Source organism: Ambystoma mexicanum, chromosome 2q (genome assembly GCF_040938575.1).
Source record: "Ambystoma mexicanum isolate Mex_15411 chromosome 2q, UKY_AmexF1_1, whole genome shotgun sequence".
Lineage (NCBI taxonomy): Eukaryota > Metazoa > Chordata > Amphibia > Caudata > Ambystomatidae > Ambystoma > Ambystoma mexicanum.
In genome coordinates, this window is record NC_090924.1 from 150,363,450 (window position 1) to 150,385,065 (window position 21,616).

At 46.3% G+C, this 21,616-nt stretch overlaps 1 protein-coding gene across 12 annotated transcripts in view; it reads left to right on the plus strand.

The window, feature by feature from the left end:
- OBSCN (obscurin, cytoskeletal calmodulin and titin-interacting RhoGEF) overlaps positions 1-21,616 on the plus strand; it is a 3,169,051-nt gene that overhangs the window by 1,115,829 nt on the left and 2,031,606 nt on the right. For all 12 annotated transcript variants that reach the window (XM_069647058.1, XM_069647065.1, XM_069647061.1 and 9 more), the window contains one exon: positions 222-488. In XM_069647058.1, the coding sequence (XP_069503159.1) occupies positions 222-488 (267 nt within the window). The remainder of the gene's footprint in view (positions 1-221; positions 489-21,616) is intronic.

Below are 21,616 nucleotides of genomic sequence, written 5' to 3' on the forward strand. Positions count from 1 at the left end.
ATGTGGGTTCCCCATGTAAGCAATGCAAACACTATCAAAATTAAATATTTTTGCCCTAGATGATCTGAAATAGAATTTGTGACCTTTTTTAAATGTGAAATTCAATGTAGCAGTATGACCTAATGAGCAATGCTCAATGTAATAGCAGTTTTTTTTTTTATTTGATACTTGGTATTTACACATAAAACCTTATTCACTGCTCTTGACACCTTCCTTCCTAGCTCGTAATGTGCAGATCTTGAAACACCTGGAAGACGTGGAGGTGGACGAGGAGAGTTGTGCCATCTTCAGCTGTGAGCTGTCCCATGAAGACGAGGAGGCAGAGTGGTTCCTGAACGACACTCTCCTCTACCCTAACAGTTTTAATGACATCAAGAAGATAGGCCGGAGTCACACCCTGACTCTGAAGCAGGTGGCCCCAGAGGATTCTGGGACCGTAGCTCTGAAGACGGAGAAACTGACAGAAACTGCACGCCTAAAAGTTAAAGGTGGGTTTTAATGTTAAATCAATTGATATAGGACTGAAACAGAATGTGCTCTATGTCGAGTCAAACCCATGCATTTCACATTAAATAAATAGCTTCTGTGATGCAAAAATTGAACTCAGTTAAGAGTAGTACTCTGTGTCATGATTCTCCTTCCTAAGAACATATGCAGTCGAACCATAACCCAATACCGAGCAGTTCTTGATTTTACAGAATCCTCAAGGAAGTATGTTTGATCGATATGGTTTTTCCTCTAATTAAATTATTCCCGTGAATATGAATATGTAAATAATGAGGCATATAATGGAAGAATGATCGTAGGTGCATTCCGTAAGCTTAGTAACTAATTGCAAAATGTCTGAACAAAGGGGCACAAGGAACATGTGCAAAGGGGTATGCATAAGAAACAACTCAAAAGAACAAGGATGTGTCACATGTATTGCAGCTCAGGATTTGACAAAGAATCAATGATGCATTTAGCATTTGTGGAAGATGAGATCAAAATCATTAACATTTAACATTAGTTGTTAAATAGGATAGACAATGAAACAATAACTAAGCATCACGTGTATGAAAGAAGCATTCACACCCAGAAAGTGCCTTTGAGCTTAGGTTATAAGATTGTTGGATTGATGACTACCTGAATATGGATCTTTCCACTGAGGGATCTCCCAGTGTAATGTTATGCTTCTAGGGTTTATACCACATTCTACTGCCGATTGTGTTGTCTCCAGGCATTTCAGAGTATAATGATGCATAGCTCGCCAGCAGTAGGATAACGGGATAATTTAGATAAACCTTAGTATTCTCCATGTGGGTCGCATTTCTCCTTCTCCATACCTATCTTTGCCATGCAGATGCATGTTCTGAGGTGGCATTAGAGTGCTGCATATGGGTGATTCAGGGCACTGTACATGATTTAAATCCATTCCAACTTCTCTGGATACTTTGCTCACCTAATTCTTCCCTCTGCTACACCAATTACCTTAAGTAATCACATTTCTCTCTGGATCACACAATGCCAAAACCACAAGCAGATCTCAGATCGGGAGGCGTGGTCAACTAGCATGGCGCTGGAGCCGAGAGCTCCCAGGCGAAATCCTGATAGTGGCTGCATTACCGGTGCCAATGTAACCCTGAAGAAAGAATACTGAAAGCATTGCTGTGCACAGGCATGGTGGAACTGACAGACCTCTGGTCCTCCCTTGAGAGACAGGAGCAGACTGAGCGAGAAGGCACCATGACTGAGACAGTGGCTCCCTATAGATTGGGGCTGTGGCCGGGGGCGGTGGCATACTATAGCCAGGGATTCAGCAATAAAGATGTGAAGAACTGTGATCCAGAGGACCTCTTGGGGAGCCACACAGAACTGCTGTGGGGTATAAGGCATGAAGCAACAGGAGCAGCGACCTGCTACACCACAGGGAGCAGGGGTGGGCACGAGAAGTGGGACAGCCTCAGTGGCCCCTTCTGGAGCAGAGCAGAATGCTCAGTGCGCATGGGGCCGTGATAGGAACAGCGGTCCACAGGAGAAAAGAGGATGGCCTCCAGCAGGGATCTTTGGGCTCCCGTGGAGTTGGCTGGCCGGCGACCAGAGGGGAAAGAGCCCTCAGGTTTCTCTGAGGAACGATTTTGCATGCTAAATACGTGGGGGTCCAGGTGCCCCCAGCCCACGGTACGGCCTGAAGCTGGGGACCCCTGACCAGCAAGACCTAGGGTGCCGGACTCCCAGGTGAAACGGATGCTAAGGAGTAAAGGGCTTACCGTTGATACTGGCCCTGGGCTGCTGGAGAGAGCCTGACATGCCTGGGCATAAAGCCAAGGGGGGACAGAAACAGATATGGATGGAAGCTTTTGCAAGTAACCGTGATGGAATGGGAGTACCCCTGGGGCTGCCGGACCGCATGACTTCCGAAGAGTCGGACGTGCATGAATGAGATGCTGACGCTAGAATACTAGAGGTGATTGCGGCACTATGAACCTCAGTGGAATCAAAATCAAAGAAGTCAAGATTGATGTAACTCTATTATGACAAAATGTCCATCCACTGGCAGATAGCGTCACCAATGCGGAAGTCAGCCTCTCAGAGAATGTGGTGGCCACAGACACACTGACATCTCAGGTGGAAGTGCTCAGAGTGCAGAACAAGGTCCTAACGCTGAGAGCGGAAGATGCCGAAAGGAGGTGGAGATGCAACAACATGAGAATCCTGGGGCTACCGGAGGTGGAAGAGGGGCAGGATCCAGCAAACTTTATTAAAAGCCTGCTGTTTGAGGAGATTGGGCCAGGAAATCTATCGCAAGGATTCGCAATCGAGAGAGCAGATAGATCTCTGGTAAAGAGACCCCCGCCTGGAGCCCTGCCAAGGCCTATTATTGCAAGGGTACTGAACTTTAGAATTCAGGAACGGATCCTCTGTTTTTCAAGAGAAGGTGGTAAGCTGCAGAGAGGATCTTACACGTTGGCGATTTATCCGGATTATACGGCGCAGGTACAAAAGAGCCAGAATAGGTTTGTCCGCACTAAGGAAAAGTTGCGCCAACAAGGCTTGAAGTGCATCTTGATATACCTGGCCAAGCTGAAGTTGCTACATAACGGAAGGTCAAACTTTTTTGATACTCCGGAAGAAGTACACCATTGGATGGATGGTAATGGGATGGCTGCCTCTGCGCCAGTAGGGGAGGACCACTGACAGAGGACACTCAGTGCGGCTGTATCTGGAATGGTGCATCGCAAGACATTTGATACGCCAGAACCGAGGGGACACAGATGAATGTCGGGAGGTTTTCGACATGTCCATAGACCAAGAATATCCTGGGGGTCTTTCCTCTGACCTATTAATGGCTACCAACTTGCTTCATACGCAAGCAAGATGTTGGTGGATGACCCCTGCAGTTTCTTTTCCCTTTGCGAAGTGCCTGTGTTATGGGTGCTTGCAGCCTGCTTGGGCTACTCATCAGTAACAGACAGGGAAGGTGGGATCATTCGAATGGTGGTACACTGTTGAGTGGGTTGAATAGTTTCTGGTTATGGTTTCACATTTGTTTAAGCTTGTCACAAGGGAAAGGCTACATGTTTTTGGGGTGGGGTAGGTTTTGTCGGGAGGATAAGGAGACCATTGAGGAGGAGATTGTCTTGTTGCAATTATGGACACTGAAAAGGTGTAGGTACAGGGATTCCGCAGGGGCCTTGTGGATGGAAGTGGAAACAAGTGTCGGTAGGCGGGGGAGGATACTTCTCTTATTTCAAAATGGCAAATATCATTAAAGTGGCTAAATGGAATGTCCGGGGATTAAATGGATATGTCAAACGCAATAGGGTGAGTTCTGTCCTCCGAAAAGGAAGCGGGTGGAGATCGCTGTGCTTCAGGAGACCCATTTAACTGGCGGCAAGCAGCAGGCCATCATGGCGAAGTGGGGGTAGTGGGATTTGGTTCCAATTACTCTGCTTATGCAAGGGGGGTTCTCATATGGGTGGCTGGGTCTGACCCTTTCAGACTATTGCTGTCCATTCTGATAGAGATGGAAGGTGGGTGGTGGTACATGGGTACGTGGAATGCCCTCAATCACGCTGCAACCGGTTTCTTTCAGTCGCTATGTGGCAAAATGGCACACATGCAGAATCTGTTTTGGGTATTTGGGGGGAGTTTCCAACTGCAATTTGGAACCTGGGACAGATAGGTGTGATGAAAAGTTTGGGGCTCCGTCTACGCTGACTAAGGCACTCAAGATTATGCTACAGGACCTTGCGCTGGTGGATATATGGCGCGCACATTACGCAGGTATTAGGAGGAATACTTATTATGCGGTACACCATGATGTTCACACGCGCATTGACTATATGTTCACAGGGGCTGAGTACGTAAGTGAGTTTGTGCATATTAAGTACATAGGCAGGTCCATTTCTGACCACTCACCGCTGATGGCGACATAGGCCCTGCGGAAGGGAGCTCCTCCAATACCCACATAGCTTGGCTCCTGAGAGCAGAGTCCTTGTTGGATGACCAGTTTCAAAACTACCTGGGATACATTATATTGCAGTACCTTGAGAATAATGTGGGGCACCTAGATTATAATTATAATTGTTCTTTTATAACCCACTTAATACCAACGAGTGGTTTCTAGGAACGGGATCATGATTCGAACCAGTGTTGCGCTGCATTGTTCTTGCTTTCAAGACAAGTGCGTTGCCCCTGAGCTGTCCTTCCTCCCCTGACTGGAGTACTATCTGGGATGCACTCAAGGTGGTAGTTAGAGGGGAAGCTATAGCTAAGGCAGTAGGGATCAGGAAGTCCCTGACGAAGGAACTGGAGGAAGTTGAGGGGGACATTCAGAGGCTGCAGTGCAGGACAGATTCTGACAGCTACAAGGAAGAAGGTCTGGTGGCAGTTAGACAGAAGGGCACAGAGACCTGGGAATTTGATTTTGGCGTATACACAGCCAGACTGCATGAAGAGTTGGACAAAACTGGGAAGCTACTGGCTTGGCTCTGCCGTAGGGAAAACCTGTGACATGTGAATACTGAGATTGTGGCTAAAGGTGGGAAAGGCTGGTGATCTCAGTCGGAGATCAATGGGATCTTCAGTAGATACGATAACAGGTTATATGGCAATATTGAGAGGCTTGACCCCTAAGAACTAAGATTTACATGGTCTCTGATTCCACTGCCAAAAAAGACACTGGAACAGGCAGAGACGCCAGGGGCCGCTCTGACAGAGGGGAAGTTCAGGGCGGTGATAAGGTCTCAGAAAGCTGGGTAGACGCCGGGAGGGGATGGGTTACTGGCTCAATGGTATAAGTTATATGCAGAGGAGCTGGCACCTCAGTTGTTGAAAGTATATGAGGCACCATATGAGAAGGGCCGATTAGTGGTCAGTATGCAGCAATCAATGATTGTTCAGATTCTTAAGGCTGGAAAACCTCAGCGGTTTTGCACATCTTAAGGACTGCTGTCGATGTTGAATCAGGATGTAAAGATTTTGACCACTCTTCTGCCTGGGAGGCTCCGGACATATATTGGGTCACTTATACATCAAGACCAAACAGGTTTTGTCCCTAGGAGAAATACTTTCCTTAACCTGAGGCAGCGCCATTACATTATTGATTGAACTCAGGTGCACGAGGCGCTGTGTGTGGTGGTTTCACTAGATGCTGTGAAAGCTTTTGACTCTGTATACTGGGACTGGATGTACACAGTGCTGCATGAGTTTGGGGTTGGGGAGAGGTTCCCGAGGTGGGTACAACTGATCTATGAGGACCCTACCGTCAGGATTATGACTGGGCGGTATGTATCAGAATCATGGGAGATGCAGAGGGGGACTAGACAGTGTGGCCTGCTGTCACCAATGCTATTTATTTTAGTACTAGAACCGCTGGCAGGGTTCTTGAGAAAATAATTTAATGAAGCTTGTATACTGGTGGACGGGACTAGACATTTGACCTCCCTTTATCGGGTGATATGTTACTATATGTTCAAGAGCCAGAACAGAATCTACAGGTTATTATGGAGGTGTTTGATAATTTTGCAAAACTTTCGGCCTTAGAGGTGAGCCAAGACAAGTCTTGTGTCTTCCCTCTGGCGAAATGGGCCTCTAAACCTGAGGGGGGACTGATTATCACGTGGGACACTGATTCCTTTAAATATTTGGGAATTGTAATCTGCCATGATATTGGGGAATCCCATAAGAGAAATACGGTCCAGGCAGTTGAGGGGGTGGTGCAGTCGATAGGTTTTTGGAAGAAACTCCCATTATCTGTGAAGGGACGAGTGGCACTGACTAAGATGGTCATCCTGCCCTGCCTCCTTTATCACTTCGCCAATGTACCGTTTGCTATTCCTAGATCCTTCTTTAAGACATTTGATTCAGCAATCAAGGGGTTCCTTTAGGGTTCTGGAAGACACAAGATTACATTGTCTACTTTATGCAGGCGATTTGAAGATGGGTGGTATAGCTGCCCTAGTTCGAGCTGTATTATCTGGCGGCCCAAGTGCAGTACCTGGTGGGATAGCTGTCTGGTGAGGCTACTTTGGATACTGATTCAATGCAAGCAGCTATCCAGCCAGTAATGCTGAACTATGGATAACAGAGCGATATCTACCTTGTAAACCTACCTTCCTGGAACAGGGAAGGACCCTCTGGGATAGAGCACGGAAAATGCTCCAGATACGGAAGCCGTACTCTCTGCATACCCAACTGGCAGTCGAGATATTCAGGGATAAGGGAGACTTACGAAACTTGAGGGTATGAAAAATCTGGATCTGGCTACATGGGGGAGTCCCTTCCCGGATGGGCAATTAATGCAGTTCCCGGATATGGAGAAGGAATACAGTCTAGATAATGGCCAATTCCTGCTATACAATCAGTTATTGCTGACTGCAAGGAAGAAGTGGGCAGAACTGCCAGGAGAAACAAAGGGCGATGAAACACTGGCCTTGCTATATGAATTAGAAGACGGGTGGCAAAAGGTCTCCAGACTCTACGAGAAGTTGCTAGATGGTATGGGAACTGAAACACTCAAAGTAAAACAGGTGTGGGAATCGGATCTGGGTTCTGTTATAGAGGATGAGGATTGGGACAAGGCGGTACTGTACGCGATAAGGGTCTCACAGAACGCAAGACATAGGGCCTCATTACAACTCAGGCGGTCCAGAAATAACGGTGGCGGTAAACCCGCCATCACCGTTGTTTCCGGACCGCCTAATCCCGACTCCTGCAGGCGGGAGGTGATGTTCCCGCCAGGTCTGACCTGGCGGGTTTAACACCGCCCGCCTGCAGGCGGACGAGGAAACACCGGCAGCATTACGAGATGCTGCCGGTGTTTCCATGATCCCCATTCCCATCGAGTCGTATAGGACTCGATGGGAATGGGGATTAACACCATTCCGCCTCCGTGATTCCCGGAAAACCGGGGTTGTAATGCCCTGGTAATTCCGGGAATCACGGAGGCGGAATGGTAATACGAGTCCGGCGGTAACCAGGCGGTAACCAGGCGGTTTTACCGCCTCGGTTACCGCCGGACTCGTAATGAGGCCCATAGTCTGACACAGTTACAAGTGCTCCATAGAACATATATGATACAAGAGAGGGTTGCTTAATGTAATATCCAGAGCTGGAGCTGTGACCCCTGCAGTCTCCCTTGCAACCCCTGACTTGGCCTTTGCGGCCCCTACCTATATTGAAAAAAGCGGACGCAAAGTTGCTTTTTTCAACATAGGTGTCTTCCTTGGCTGCGCCACAGCAGCGGGTGCCACTGGGTCTCCTGCTTTCCTTACTTTTCAGTGGTTGCTAACAGCGACAGGAGCCAAAACAGTTGGCTTTGCCAAGACTTATTTTTCACAAGAATTCAGTACAAGAAACAGATGCAAGATCACACATATTGCTCATAAATCAAGTGGCCAAAGACTCACTTGATTTAGAGATTTGTATTAAAGTAGGAACTGGTTTACATCTGCAATCAAGCCATTACCTTTCAGAAGAATACTTGGAACATTGGCTGAAAAGTGTATTCTCTGTTTCCTATCCCTAAATGAATTATCAGATGTGGTGACTATGTTTATAAAATGTGCTTGGCTGGCACTCCCTAGGTATCTGCTGTGCCAGTTGCTCTCTTCATGCCAATGCTGCTGTGCTCCTGGCTCTGTCTGCAAGATAATGGCATGCCTCGCATGCAATGGCTGCCTCGTGGTCTTGTGCAGAACGGATGTGGCCTAGCAGTTTGGGTTGTACTGCCCCTTTTGGGATAGGACCATGCCTGATCTGCATATGGTCTTTCCCCTTCTGTAGTGGCTTGGCAGGCGAAGAACAATGGTCTGGAGGGTTGCCCAGAACAATGCCAAGGTTAAGAGTAATTCTTTTTTTTAAAAATCTTTTATTCAAGTGGTGTCACCAGAGCAATACAAAGTTCAGTTCAATTCAGCTTTACTTTCGAATGCAGGTGCTTACATGACATTCATTCAGCAATAACCAAGTGAACAATCTTTTTCAAAGTCCCCTGGCTCTCAAGTGACCACCACAATTTTCAATTATTTCAGAATGACTACCCTCCAGTCCCCCCATCCAACCCCCATCCAACCCCCAACAAAACAAATAACTAGGCTTGGCTTGACTCCTAATATCAGGTAACTACTTGCACCTTATTGGTCCATAAATTCTTTCTTTACCCGCTCACACAATGGAGAAAGTTTTAAGCACCCCCGGTCTAAAGAACGGTTGCTCTCTTTCTTTAACATGATCATGAAAGGGGGACCACACATTGAGAAACTTCTGGTAAGTACCCCGTGTCAGAGCGCATATCTTTTCCATAGCCAAAACTCCTCAGATCTTGACCCACCACAGAGCCACCACCAGACCCTCTTTTGTTCTCCACCCCTGTGCTAATGTCATTCTGGCCGCTGTCAGCAGGTGTGTAATCAAGATTGTCCTGGTTCCACTTGCCGGATATATGTCTTTCACTGCAACACCCAACAATATCACCTTAGGATCTTCCGGGAGTTGGACCCCCACTATGTCCTTAATATGTCCCAAGATCTCCTTCCAAAAAACTGTGCTTTCGGGCAGGACCACCAAATGTGTCCCTAGCTTCCAACCTCCCCACATTGCCGCCAACACAAGGGTGAGCGTTGATCATTCATATTGTGTATTCGCTGTGGAGTCAGGTACCACATATAACAGATCTTATATGCGGACTCCTTGATTGCCGTACACCTGGACGCCTTGTGCGCCCGTTCCCATATTTGGCTCCAATCCTCATTTTCGATTACTGTTTTCATATTCTCTTCCCATTTACCCATATATGGAAGCCCATCATCTGCTGCAGCACCTGGTATAATCTTATATAATTAAACCGTTCACTCTCCCCGATATTAAATTTCCCCTTACAGTCCCAAAACCTCAGCGGTTCACCATTCTGGAAAAAGTATTGTAGAGTGAGAGCCCTGCACGCCCACCCAATGTTCCCAGAAGGTATTACTCCATTCTGGGGAAATGTTTTTATTGTAACCCATCGCACTGTACTGCCCAAGCCCCAGGGGTATTTTTTTCCATCGCAACGCTTGTTCCAGGTAACCCTTGGTGGCCTCCAATAGCGGGCCTCCATCCCCTCGGGCCACACCCTTCACGAATTGCATCCTCTCGAGTAGGATACTCTTGACTTCCTGCTCAAGCTTACACCACCCTTTCCCCTGCTCTGTTCCGGACCAATACAGCATAGGAGCTCCTTGAGATGCCAGTTCATAACGCTTGATTTCAGGCACTCCCAACCCTCATAGCCTTGGTGGTCGAAACATAACTGATCTGGGCACCCTTGGGCGCTTCTTATGCCAGATGAAAGAAAGAATTTCAGACTGTAAAGTTTTTGACATATGGGTTGGGATTCCAACCGGGCGCGAACCAGTAAAATATAGGAACCGGGGTAATAGTGTCATTTTTATTGCGGCTATGCAAGTAAGCCACAAGAGTTCTTGCGAGTCCCATCACTTCAGATCTTCCCGTAGCCTTTTGCACAACGGGGGAATATTTGCCCCATACAGGATTTAATACTCCCTTGTCTAGGTTATCCCCAGATAATCCAGTTTCTTCTCCTCCTAAACCAATGGGACTTCCCCTTGAAGAATCTTAATATCCCCTGGCTCCTCAGTGATGTTTAGGGCTTCAGATTTACAGTAATTAATAGCAAACTCCAATACTTCCTTGAAGTCTTGGAGCATGGACATCACTTTGGGCATTGTCGTCCATGTGTCCCTCATGAATAGGAGCATGTATCTGCATAAAACGCAACTTTGTGGGTGCCTGTTTTGCTGTCTATCCCCGTATCCCAAGATCCTTCCTAATCAGTGCTGCCAAAGGTTCCATTGTCATGGCAAAAATCAGAGGAGACAAGGGACAGCCCTGGGGAGTGCCGCGCCTGATCTGAACCCATGCCGTAAGCTGGTCATTAACTACAAATTGTGTGGAGGGGATCTTAAAGTTCGCCAAAATCATGCAGGTAAAGGTAAATCCACACCCAAAGGCCCTGAGTGTATGCTTCTGGTACCCCCAGTCTAGACTATCGAAGGCTCGCCTTGGATCTAGAGCCGCCACAGAGAAGTGCTGCCCGGATTTAGTCCACATCGATCGCCCGCCTTATATAATCCTGTGTGTCTTCCGAGGATAAACCCAACCTGGTCCATATGGATTAATGTGGGCAATATCTCTGCCAGCCTGGTCGCTAGGATTTTGGCATACATTTTTGCATCCCTGTTCACGAGAGATATGGGGCGGTAACTCATACAGTCCGTTGCGTCTTTCCCGGGTTTGAGCAGTAGTGATGTTGTGGATATCTCCATATCCTCCGTTACTATCCCACAGTCCCTGAACTCATTGAAAAGTTTGTTTAGAGGTTTTATCAACCACTCCCTAAATGTTTTATTATACCCATTCCCAAACCCATGAGGACCGGGTGTTTTGGTGGCTGGCAGGGAACTAACGGCTTCAGCTACTTCCTCTGAGGTTATATGTCCCTCCAGGTACGTCCTGTCATCGTCTGACAACTACGGGAGCTGAAGCTTCCTCAAAAATCCAGCCTGTCGGCTCAGATTTTTGCTCTCCTGTGACAAAAGCGCCCAATGGAACTGTTCCACGTTCTTCAATTTGTCCTCCTCCTTATTTTTCAGCACACCAGCCCCATCCCTCAATTGTATTATATAATTCCGCGCTCTCTGTTTCCTGAGCTTTGCCACCAGGAAACGGTTGGCTTGCCCCCATGGATATAATAACTCTCCTTTGTGTTAAGCAACAGCAGTGTAGAGTGGTCTGCCGTATGGGCCTCCAACTGTGCTCTGACTTTCCGTAAGTGCCCATAACGATTTCGCTGATTGCTAGGTTTTGTGTATCGTCTCAGCTTCCTTCACCTCTTGTTCTAAAGCTGTCCTCTGTAACTCTCTATTTCTCAGGAATGCCGACGTTTGCGGTATAAATTCCCCCCTGATTACCACCTTGCCTGCGTCCCATACCACTCGCCAATGCACCTCCCTGTATCATTTTCTCGAAAGTAATTTGCCATTGCCCCCTGCATAAGTGTCCTAAGTGCTCTGTCTCTAAGAGCCAGTTCATTCAGCCTCCATCTTTTCTTCTTACTTCCCTCCTGCAGGACCATGGGGGCATGATCTGTAAGATAGTGAACCCCGATATCAATTGAGAGCACTTGTGGTAACAGAGTTGCTGATACCAAGACCATATCTATTCTCGAGAAGCCTTTGTGCACCACTGAGTAAAAGGGGTAGTCCTTATCTGTCTTGGTAAAGAACCTCCATGTTTCAATGAGCCCCAGATCACTGAAAAACGTCCCCAGGGCATGCCGAAATCTCATATCATTACTCGTGGGGGCCAATGTTTTGTCTAGTGTGGGGCCCATTACGTAATTAAAATCACCTCCCACACTACCTGACCCTCGCACCAACTTCCAACCTGCTGGACTACCATGGCCAAAAAGCAATCCTGCCCCTCATTGGGAGCATACACCATAGTACATGTGAATTTCTGCTCCCCCACCATGCCCTTGTGTACTAAAAACCAACCGTCAGGGTACCAATATAAAATTGCTTATTAGATCCCAACGTGGCGTTTAACAATATTCCCACCCCTCTCTTCTTGGTTCCACTTGACACAAAAAATCTCTGAGGAAACCCCTTGTGCCTCATCCTCCCCTCGTCCTGTGGAAGCAGATGTGTTTCCTGTATGAACGCCACTGCTGCCCCAAGTTCCACCAGACGACGTAGCATAGAACAGCACTTCATTGGGGAATTCAAACCCTGAGCATTCAGGGTAACCATTTTTATCTCAGCCATCCTCAAATGAGTGCAGGTCCCCGTGCCGCCCCTCCTCCCCCCATTGTGCCAGCACACTCCTTGCCTCCTGGGTACTGAGCCAAGCCAATTAGCCAAACAAGTAACAACCCCCCCACCCCCAGGTCCTCCCTTGTAACAACCTCAACCAGCTTTCCTTTCAGCAACATGTGTAGTCACTGTCCCAACCAGGACTTAAAAAAGGTCCCTGGGAACTTTGGCCAGAATCCTGAGTGCCGTCACCCGGTGCCCCCACCACTCCTTCTTGCCCCACCTTTCAGCCATTGTAGATTATCCCACCAACTCCCTTCCATCATATGCATAACATTGCCAAATCTGTCCAGTAAGAGCGGCCTCTCTTCCCCCCAAACTTTGGTCCTATTCTTTCTCGGGTGTCGTCCATCTTTCGCAGCCCACAACCTCCCCTTTTTTCATGGAAGGACGCCTCTGTCGCCATCCTTCCATTCTTGCTGTGTGATGTCGACGAATCTCCAGTTCTCCCTGTGTAGTGGAGCTCGCTTCCCGGGATGGATCATCCCTCCTCATTAGATCTTCCATTTCTTCCTCTCTGAGTATATGAAATGCTTTACCTTGTTTCTCAAATCTAAGTCCACATGGAAAAGTCCATCTGTACCGGAATCTCTGTCCTTAAGCCAACTCATGACCAGACGCAACCATTTCCATTTGTTCAGTGTTGTCTAAGCCATATCTTGGAACAGCGTGAGTGTGGAGTTACAGAACTTGATTGACTCTTGCCTGCGCGCTGCCTGCATGATCCGCTCTTTGGTCTGAAAAAGATGTATTCTCGTCAGCATATCAGGAAGTAGACTTTTTTTTTGTTGGTAGGTGATATATACCCTGTGCGTGCGGTCCAGCATGATGTTGTCATCTGTATTGTCTCCCAAAATTTGCCTAAACAGGGTCAATACATAGCCCTCTAATTCCGTGTCCGGGTCGAATAAGGCTATCCCTTGGAGCCTGATGTTGTTCCTCCTGGATCTATTTTCAGAGCTTTCTTGCTTGTTGGAGACCCAATCCATATGTTGTTCAAGTGCCATTATTCTGCACGCCATCTCCTCCTGTTCATGTCCCTGCTCACATAAGGCTGTTTCTGTCTCCTCCACCCACTTTTCTACTGCCAGCACCTGCTTATTAAGATCCGTGATTGATTTCGTAAAGATGACAACGCAATCTTTAATTTCTTTCTGGATTATGGCCAGCATGTCTTGTAAATCCAAACTCCTTGTGGGTGGGTCCTCGACCTCAACCTGTAAATTCTGCAATGGTGATACGTGGACCACTGCCACCGTCTGTTGTGCCTTCTTTGTGGTTTCTTGCCCCTGCAACATGACTTTAATGTCACCTGAGAGCGCAGCTTTTTGTTTGCCTGATTTCTTTGACATATTTGCTGCCCCAGTTTAGTTCTGTCCCCAATGCCCCCTCCAGGCTGTTACCGCGTCTCTTTTCCCCTTGTCTCAGTTGTGCTAGCAGGCTCCAACCCTAGGGGAAGTGGGGAAGGGCTGCCCTATCCCCTGTTATTTGAGGCTTCACCGCAGAGCATGAGCAGTGTGGGCTGGGTTGCAACTCATTCTTTGTGTCATGCCGCAAGGACCTTTAGCTGCAGTGGCGTAGCCTGCTACTCTTTCGTCTCGCGGGTACCCGTTTCTTAGTTCTCAGGCATGCCTACTCCTTCCAAGCCCAGACAGGTCCGCCCTTATGTACCAGTGGGGCTCTATGTCCCTGCTCCCACACCCAGGTTTATAGGACTCCTTACTGCACCTTTAGTTGTTGCAAGTCCGATGGGGGGGAGGAGGACAGGGTAGTCATCTCCCTCGATCGCCGTCCTCCACTTGTCAGGGGTTGCAGGCTACCTCATTGGCAGATACAGGTCGTGCCGGGCTGCTGCTGTTATACCAATATTGCGCTCGCCATCTTGGGAGAGAGCCGGATGAAACTTGACGTGGCTTGATCTCCGGTGTTCATACCCCATTCTGCTCCGGACTCAAAGCGTTTGTTGTCAGGGGATTCCAAATCTTGCCTGCTGAATCGGGGTTCAGGTCAATTCCATTTGGGGGTCTGGGGGCCTGTGGTGTGGGCTCAGGCCTCGGAGATCACCGAAGCAACATCCAGTTCAGTCGTCGGCTAGCCATGCCCCCATTAAGATTAATTCTAAACCTTCCAGCCATCACCTCTTTGTTTTTGCTTTGTCCCCTCGAGTGAGACGGGTATGCTCAGATGTGGGTCCCGTTCCTGCTGGGCCTAGAGACCCAAGCTACTCCTCACTGATGAGGCCCAACAAGGCCAAAACATGTTTGCAGATGCATGTGGTCTCATGCAGAAGGGATATGGCCTCGCAGTTCGGGCTGAACTGCCCCTTTTGGGGTGTGACCCAACCTGATTTGCATATGGTCTATCCCCTTCTGTAATGGCTTGGCAGGCGAAGATCGTTGGTCTGAAGGGTTGCCCAGAGCAATGTCAGATGTTAAGATTAATTCTAAACATTCCAGCCATCACCTCTTTGTTTCTGCTTTGCCCTGTGCTGGCCACAGCATTTTTGCTGCTTGCAGCTAGAACTAGAAATATGTTTGCTTGATTACATTAACAGTAACCTGAATACACCAGCGGCCGGATTTTAAAAAGGAGTCCATACCTTTTTGTTTTGTCAATTCTTGTTTTCAAATGCACATGGCACATTTCAAAAATGCTCTTTTGTTTGAAGAAACTCAGAAAAGTGGGTGTTTCTGTGAGAATGCAGTGTGAGTGAATGTGAGAAGGTGTATGGGTGTGTGATTGATGGCTGAATGGGTATGCATGTGACTGTGTTTTGAGCACATTAGATTTTCGGAGGCAAGAGACTTTTTGTAGACAAGAGACTTAACCACCGAAGATCCTGATACCTGAGAACGGAACTGTAGTCTCGTACTTGGAAAGCTCGACAGTGTGCTGTACTCCAGAATCCCACCTTGTCCCGTGCTCTAAACATGGGGAAGGGAGACCCCGGCTACCCCAACCTGACGTATCATTTGTGAACACTTCTTTCTTTCTTGTGAACATTATCCCACACTATTTTTTTATTTAGTTGTAAGGTTTGGCAATAGGTTTTCTTTTTCTTCTTATTATAGGTCCTTTTATTTGACAAGACGCCACTAGGACTGCCTTATTTTTTTGATAGTCGTAGCTTGCTCCCATCTTAGATTTAGGTTTAGATTAGGTGTTTTTCCAACCTACATATACAGTTTAATAAACACCCTTGAACTGTGATCACTTGTGTCTGTCTTTACTGTTGCCACCATGAGTTCATTACAGAAGTGTCACACTCCCACTCCCCGAAGACCCCTCACCCCAGTGATCCTCCCACACTGGTCCACCCCCAGGAACTGGATCCAAAAGCGATGGCCGTGTCCTGGACACTTGGATGACAGATCCCCAGGGACTAGTGGGTGAAACACCTTCTGGGTTCTCACATGCCCTTCCCCTATGCAATCTAGCTGCATCTGTTTCACATGGAAACCGAGAAAGGAAATCAACGTTCACCTGGTCTTTACCTTTTCGGTACACCACAATGAAACAGGTCTAAGAACCATTGCATGACTCAAGGGTTAGAGTCAGTCTTCCTGGTCTGCAGAAGATGCTCAGCCCCAGAGATCCCTCAAGAATTTTGGATCAACAACTGACTAGATACCCAGTTGGAGAACTAACACCCCCTAAGGGAAAAGGGGAAGTGGATAAAATAAAAAATGGCAGACGCCTGCTTCTGGGTGGCTGCAATCTGTAGAGGAAAATATCTAAGTTAATTAAGAACTTAACACTTCAATACACAACTTCCTTAACATCTGGCATCAACATTAAAGCCATACCTGTCTAAACTCCTTTAATGACTTGGAGGTTAAAAAGCTCATTATCCCTGTTAGTACAAGAGAGATATCCTTTGTTACACCAACTGAGGTAAATTGTCAACCTCCCAGGAAGAAAGGTGTATTCACAGTCAAAGCCTTCGACTCATAAATGTTTTCTTTCAGGAATGTTTTGTTGAAGCAATAAGAATGAAGACAAAATTGATTTGCAGTACACCTTTGTTCCACAACACCAGCAATTCTGACACTTCGCCCTTGCTGTAGTCGTTTCTCAAATACGACCACTGTACACCTGCATGCAGTATTCACTAGACTTACAGGGTGTTCATATACACTTATGCACAGTTTCGTAGTATGGAGCACTTAAAGGTTCAAACATGTTATCCAAACTCTTTTAAAAAGTACTAGTGTTTTAACTAGCAAGAGGCTTGATTTTTCCTTGCTCTTTCCTTGCGCGCCCGCTTCGATCCGAAATCTAAAGAAAACTGATCGGAAGCACGTCACGCCAAAGATGCGTCTTCGTTGCTAATCCTTAACTTATGCGCAGGCTCTCAACAAAGCAACAGGTCTCCTTTGCACGTGCACAGTGAACGTCATAGGGGGGAAAAAAAACAACATTCACTAATTAAGGGCGCCTGCGCAATGATTGGTTCTTCCACGCATATGCTCACATTAGAGCAGCAGAACTCCTTTACACATGCGCAATGAATGCAGTATTGAGAGAGCAGCGTTCTCTAACTTAATCAACAGGACTCCCTTACACATGCGTAATGAACGCTGTATTTGAAGAACACCGTTCTCAAATTAAAGCAACTGCGCAATGATCGCTCCTTAGAAAAACAATATCTCTTGGAGAATCGGAGTCGCAGCGTCTCAGTTTCAATAAGCAAGGTATCGATTTACTTAATGTAACAGCGCCGGAAAGATACACTGTTTAAAGTCACCATAAATCACAGGAAGCCTTCCCTGGCTTTGAGAGTCTCAAGAAAAACTCCTTTTAAAAATAAATTGCTGAATAAAGAACTTAAGAAAGTTTGATCCTTAAGTTTCTCAGAAAATACCTAAATACCTAACTAACTAAACAGGAAATGTAAAATAGAACCTTAAGTAGAATAAACTTTTCTTCAGCCTTAAAAAATGCATTGCTCCCACCAAATGACCAGCTGAGCTTGTCCCACGCAGATCTGGACTCCTGGAATTTAACTATTCAAAGCTGTCTTCACATAAATCTCTCACAGAAGGCCTTGCACCAGGATCTTAGCAAAAACAGGACCTTCCCACAAGAAGGTGAACAATGAAAGGCAGTTTAGAATGCTGAGAGAGGTCTGAAGTTCATGATGCCACCAATCAGAGATCAGCATCACCTCCTCGATGTTGGCTTGGGGAGCCCTCACTCTGATGATCAATAGTTAAGAACAATAAACCAAAAAGGCATTTATATTAAAACATCATAACATTCAAATCATATTTCCAAACCCACCAGACCTGACATCTCACATGCCCTTGCCGTATGCAATCTAGCTGCATCTGTTTCACAGGGAAACTGAAAAAGGAAATCGACGTTCCCCTGGTCTTTACCTTTTCGGTGCACCACAATAAAACAGTAGGGTTGCAAGTCTAAGAACCATTGCATGACTCAAGGGTTAGAGTCCTTTCGTTGGCTTATACATACTAATGGGTAATGATCTGTGACGAGTGTGAACTTCCTTCCTAGGAGATAGTATCTTAGATGTGTGATGGCCCCTTTGATGGCAATGGCCTCTAATTCCAACAAAGAGTCGTTTTATTCACGTGGGAAGAGTTTTGGACTAGTGAATAGGATAGCGTGTCCTAATCCATCACAAATTTGTGACAAAACTGCTCCTAACCCTGTGAGAGAACTGTCAGTTTGTAACACAAATTGTTTTTGAAGAATCTACTACTCAGCACACAGTTCTTACCCCCTAGGTCTCCTATCAAAAAACACCCCCCTCATTCTTATCATAACCAAGCTCAAGCCAGCGCCTCGCAAATCTTGGACAACACCCAAAAAGCACCCATCAGCATAAACACCCCCTGATCAAATGCTCGCTCACTGGTCGCCCATGCACTAGCCATCACAGACCTCATATCCGCTAACAACCTACATTTCTTGGCTATCACTGAAACCTGGCTGCATCAGGCAGCAGACCCAGCTCTATCCCTCACCATCCCAGAAGGCTACTCAATACTAAGGAACGCCAGGGACTCGGGTAAAGGAGGTGGAGTAGCATTTATCGCCAAAACATCCCTTTGCCTTAGAATGACCCCTCCATCTGGCTTCCGGTCCACTGAACTCTGTCTGTTAAGTTCCAACTTTCTGCTACACAAACCGTCCTCTTACACCTCATATACAGACCCCCAGACCTCATCTCCTCATTTGAGGAAGAGCTATCTGACCACCAATACCAAAATAGGATCTCAAATCATCCTACTAGGAGATCTTAACCTGGGCCTCGGCGATCCCAATGACGCCAATGCGCTCTCCCTTGAAAATACCATCTCCCAACTAGGGTTAAAGCTCAGAATCACAGCCCCAACACACAACAAAGGCATAACCCTGGACTGGTTAGTGGATCACAACTGTTCCACAGCCATCCTTAAAAATTAGCCAATCCCATGGTCAGACCATCACGCCATCTCCTTCTCCATCCAAGGGAAGACTTAACCGAACACACCCCCAGCTACTATCATGCACACCCTCACCAGGAATAACTGCAACATCACCTTGCAGAGCCCCTAATCCACAACATCCTTACTCCCGCATGCCAACCTAGATGCGGACAAACTTGCTGACCTCTATAATAAAACACTCAAATCAGCAGTAGATATCATCGCTCATATCAAACTCACTAAAGCCAAACCAGCAGCCCACTTGAACAAATGCTTCACCCCAGAGCTTGAAACCCTCCGGAACGCCAAACGAGCGGCAGAAGCCAAGTGGAGAAAAACACCTAACCAAGCCAACAAAACACTACTTACGATAGCAGCCACCACCTACAAAACTTCTATCCTCACGGCCAAAAAAGAGACCTATGACAAAAGAATCGAGAACGCCAAATCTAAAACAAAAGAGCTCTTCACCATACTTAGGGAATTCTAGTCTCCTTCCACGCCTTCAGAAACCTGCGTGAAAGATGCAGACTGGTGTGAGAGGATCCAAAAAGCCTTGGCAGACAAAATTGCCATGCTACAATCGGGAATCGAACATAAAAAGCTCAGCCTAGCCAAAAAAGCAAACCCTCCACCACCACCTACCTCTGAAACTCCAACATGCCCCCCCTTCTCCTTTACTCCAGTGTCCACTAAAGAAGTGGAAAGCATCACCAAAGGCCTCAAGCCTTCCAGATGCCAAGGGGACTCTTGCCCAGCTCCCATCATCCAGGAAGGTGCCAACAATCTGGTCCCTTTTTTAAAAAAAAATTATTTTTATTTGTCAATGATTCAAAAATAGAACCTTTACACAATTTTTGACGATATGTTAACATAAATACAAAATAATTCATGTAATTCAAACTTCATCATACTTAAAAATTGAGACAAGAAAAATAAAAAATGTCATAAGAAATCCCTAAAAAACAGGAATGAACTGAAGGTTAATAGCGTGTGCCAATTACATATCATGCTGTTCTAATTCTTGTTCAATATATTCACAAAAATGTACTAAAGCAAACATTATTGGCCTATAATTCCCCTGCATCATTCTTGACCAAAGAGGTTCCAAACAGTCTTCATATTCAGTATTTACAAATTTCATTAACGTATTAGTTCGCTTAATTTTAAAATAAGGACAATATAAAATCAGATGTTTCAGCGTCTCTTTTGATTCTTTGCATAGGGGAAAACGGCATTTTCGTATGATTGTAACATCTTTCAGTTTATTCCAATATTTTGTCCTTGGGTGGGTGTGGTATAGATTGAATTTAAACCACATATAGGACTTTCTAAAATTATTACATGGAAAGGATTCAATATAATTATATCTCGAAACACGTTTCTTAGTATAAGTCGAATATTCCGAATACATCTTATATTTCTGTATTTGGTTGAGAGTTTTGCACCAATCATACTCGTAAAGTTTTTTCTTGGCATATCCTGGTCTTAAACACAGATCATCTGTCGTAAGATTTAGTTCCATTAGTGATAACTGCGCTGATATAAAGTAAGAGAAGGAGTATTATTCAGTTGGAGATTAGTTTTTAGATCGATGTAGAGAATTGGACGATGGCGAGCACATTCTGGCATAATTAGACAGTTGTCTCCGTTTCCGTCACGCAGCCAAGGAAATAAGTCCTAGTTCATGTGTTATTTTGCAATTGGGCACGGACATTGGAAAATGCATTGCTGTTTTCAACATAATACCTTGGAGACAATCTAATGCTGATTTCATGTCGGAGAGGCAAATGTCCAGAGAGTACAGGAGGACATTTTCGATCTTAAGAGTGTAGAAATCTATTAGCAGTATTAAAGAGAACTTGCAATATTTTGCATAGATTATTTTTAATTGAGACAATCTGGCCCCTTTCATAACAGCCCTAATCAACGCCTCCTTCAAATTGAGCTCAGAACCTAGCAGCCTCAAGGAGGCCTGGGTCATGTCCCTTCTAAAAAAACTAAAAAACCTAGACCCTAATAACCCAACTAACTACAGGCCAATTACCACCGTCCCCTACATCTTAAAGATCTTAGTGGCCTACTTGCAAATCCAGAAGCACCTGGAAGAGAACAACCTGTTGGGCCTTAGACAATCTGGCTTCAGACCAAGGCACGGAACAGAGACAGCCCTCCTGGACTTAAAAATCCAGATAGACGAGGCAAAGGATAAGGGCAAACTAGCCATTCTCCTTCTGCTTGACCTCTCAGCAGCCTTTGACCTTGTCGACCATAAAATCCTCACGGAACATCTGACGGCCTCAGCTGCTTTCTCTAACCAGGCGACTGCCTGGGTTCAATCCTTCCTAGCTGACCGAACCACCCGGGTCATCTCTCCGGGGGCTTCAGCCTACCCCATCCCCATCCTCTGCAACATTCCACAAGGTTTGTGCGTCTCACCGACCTTATACAATATCTTCACTAAGCTACTGTTTGACAGCCTTGATAACCTGGGTGTCACATAGACAAATTATGCTGACGATACCCAGGTTCTCATCACCCTATTAGGTTGCTATGAAGAGGATTCCATACGGATCAACAACCTTTACCTGGAGATCCAAGCCTGGATGGCAGAACACGGCTTGTGCCTCAATGATGAGAAAACTGAGCTCCTTCTTGTCGGCTCCCAACCACGGCTAAATAAACTGGACCCCCGTTACGCATCTATCAACATAGACGGTAACCTAATCACTGTGGCCAGCGAAATTAAAACTCTTGGGGCCTATCTAGATTCCACACTCTCGCTGAAAAAACAGTTGAACGCCACTGCCTCTTCCACAGCTTATA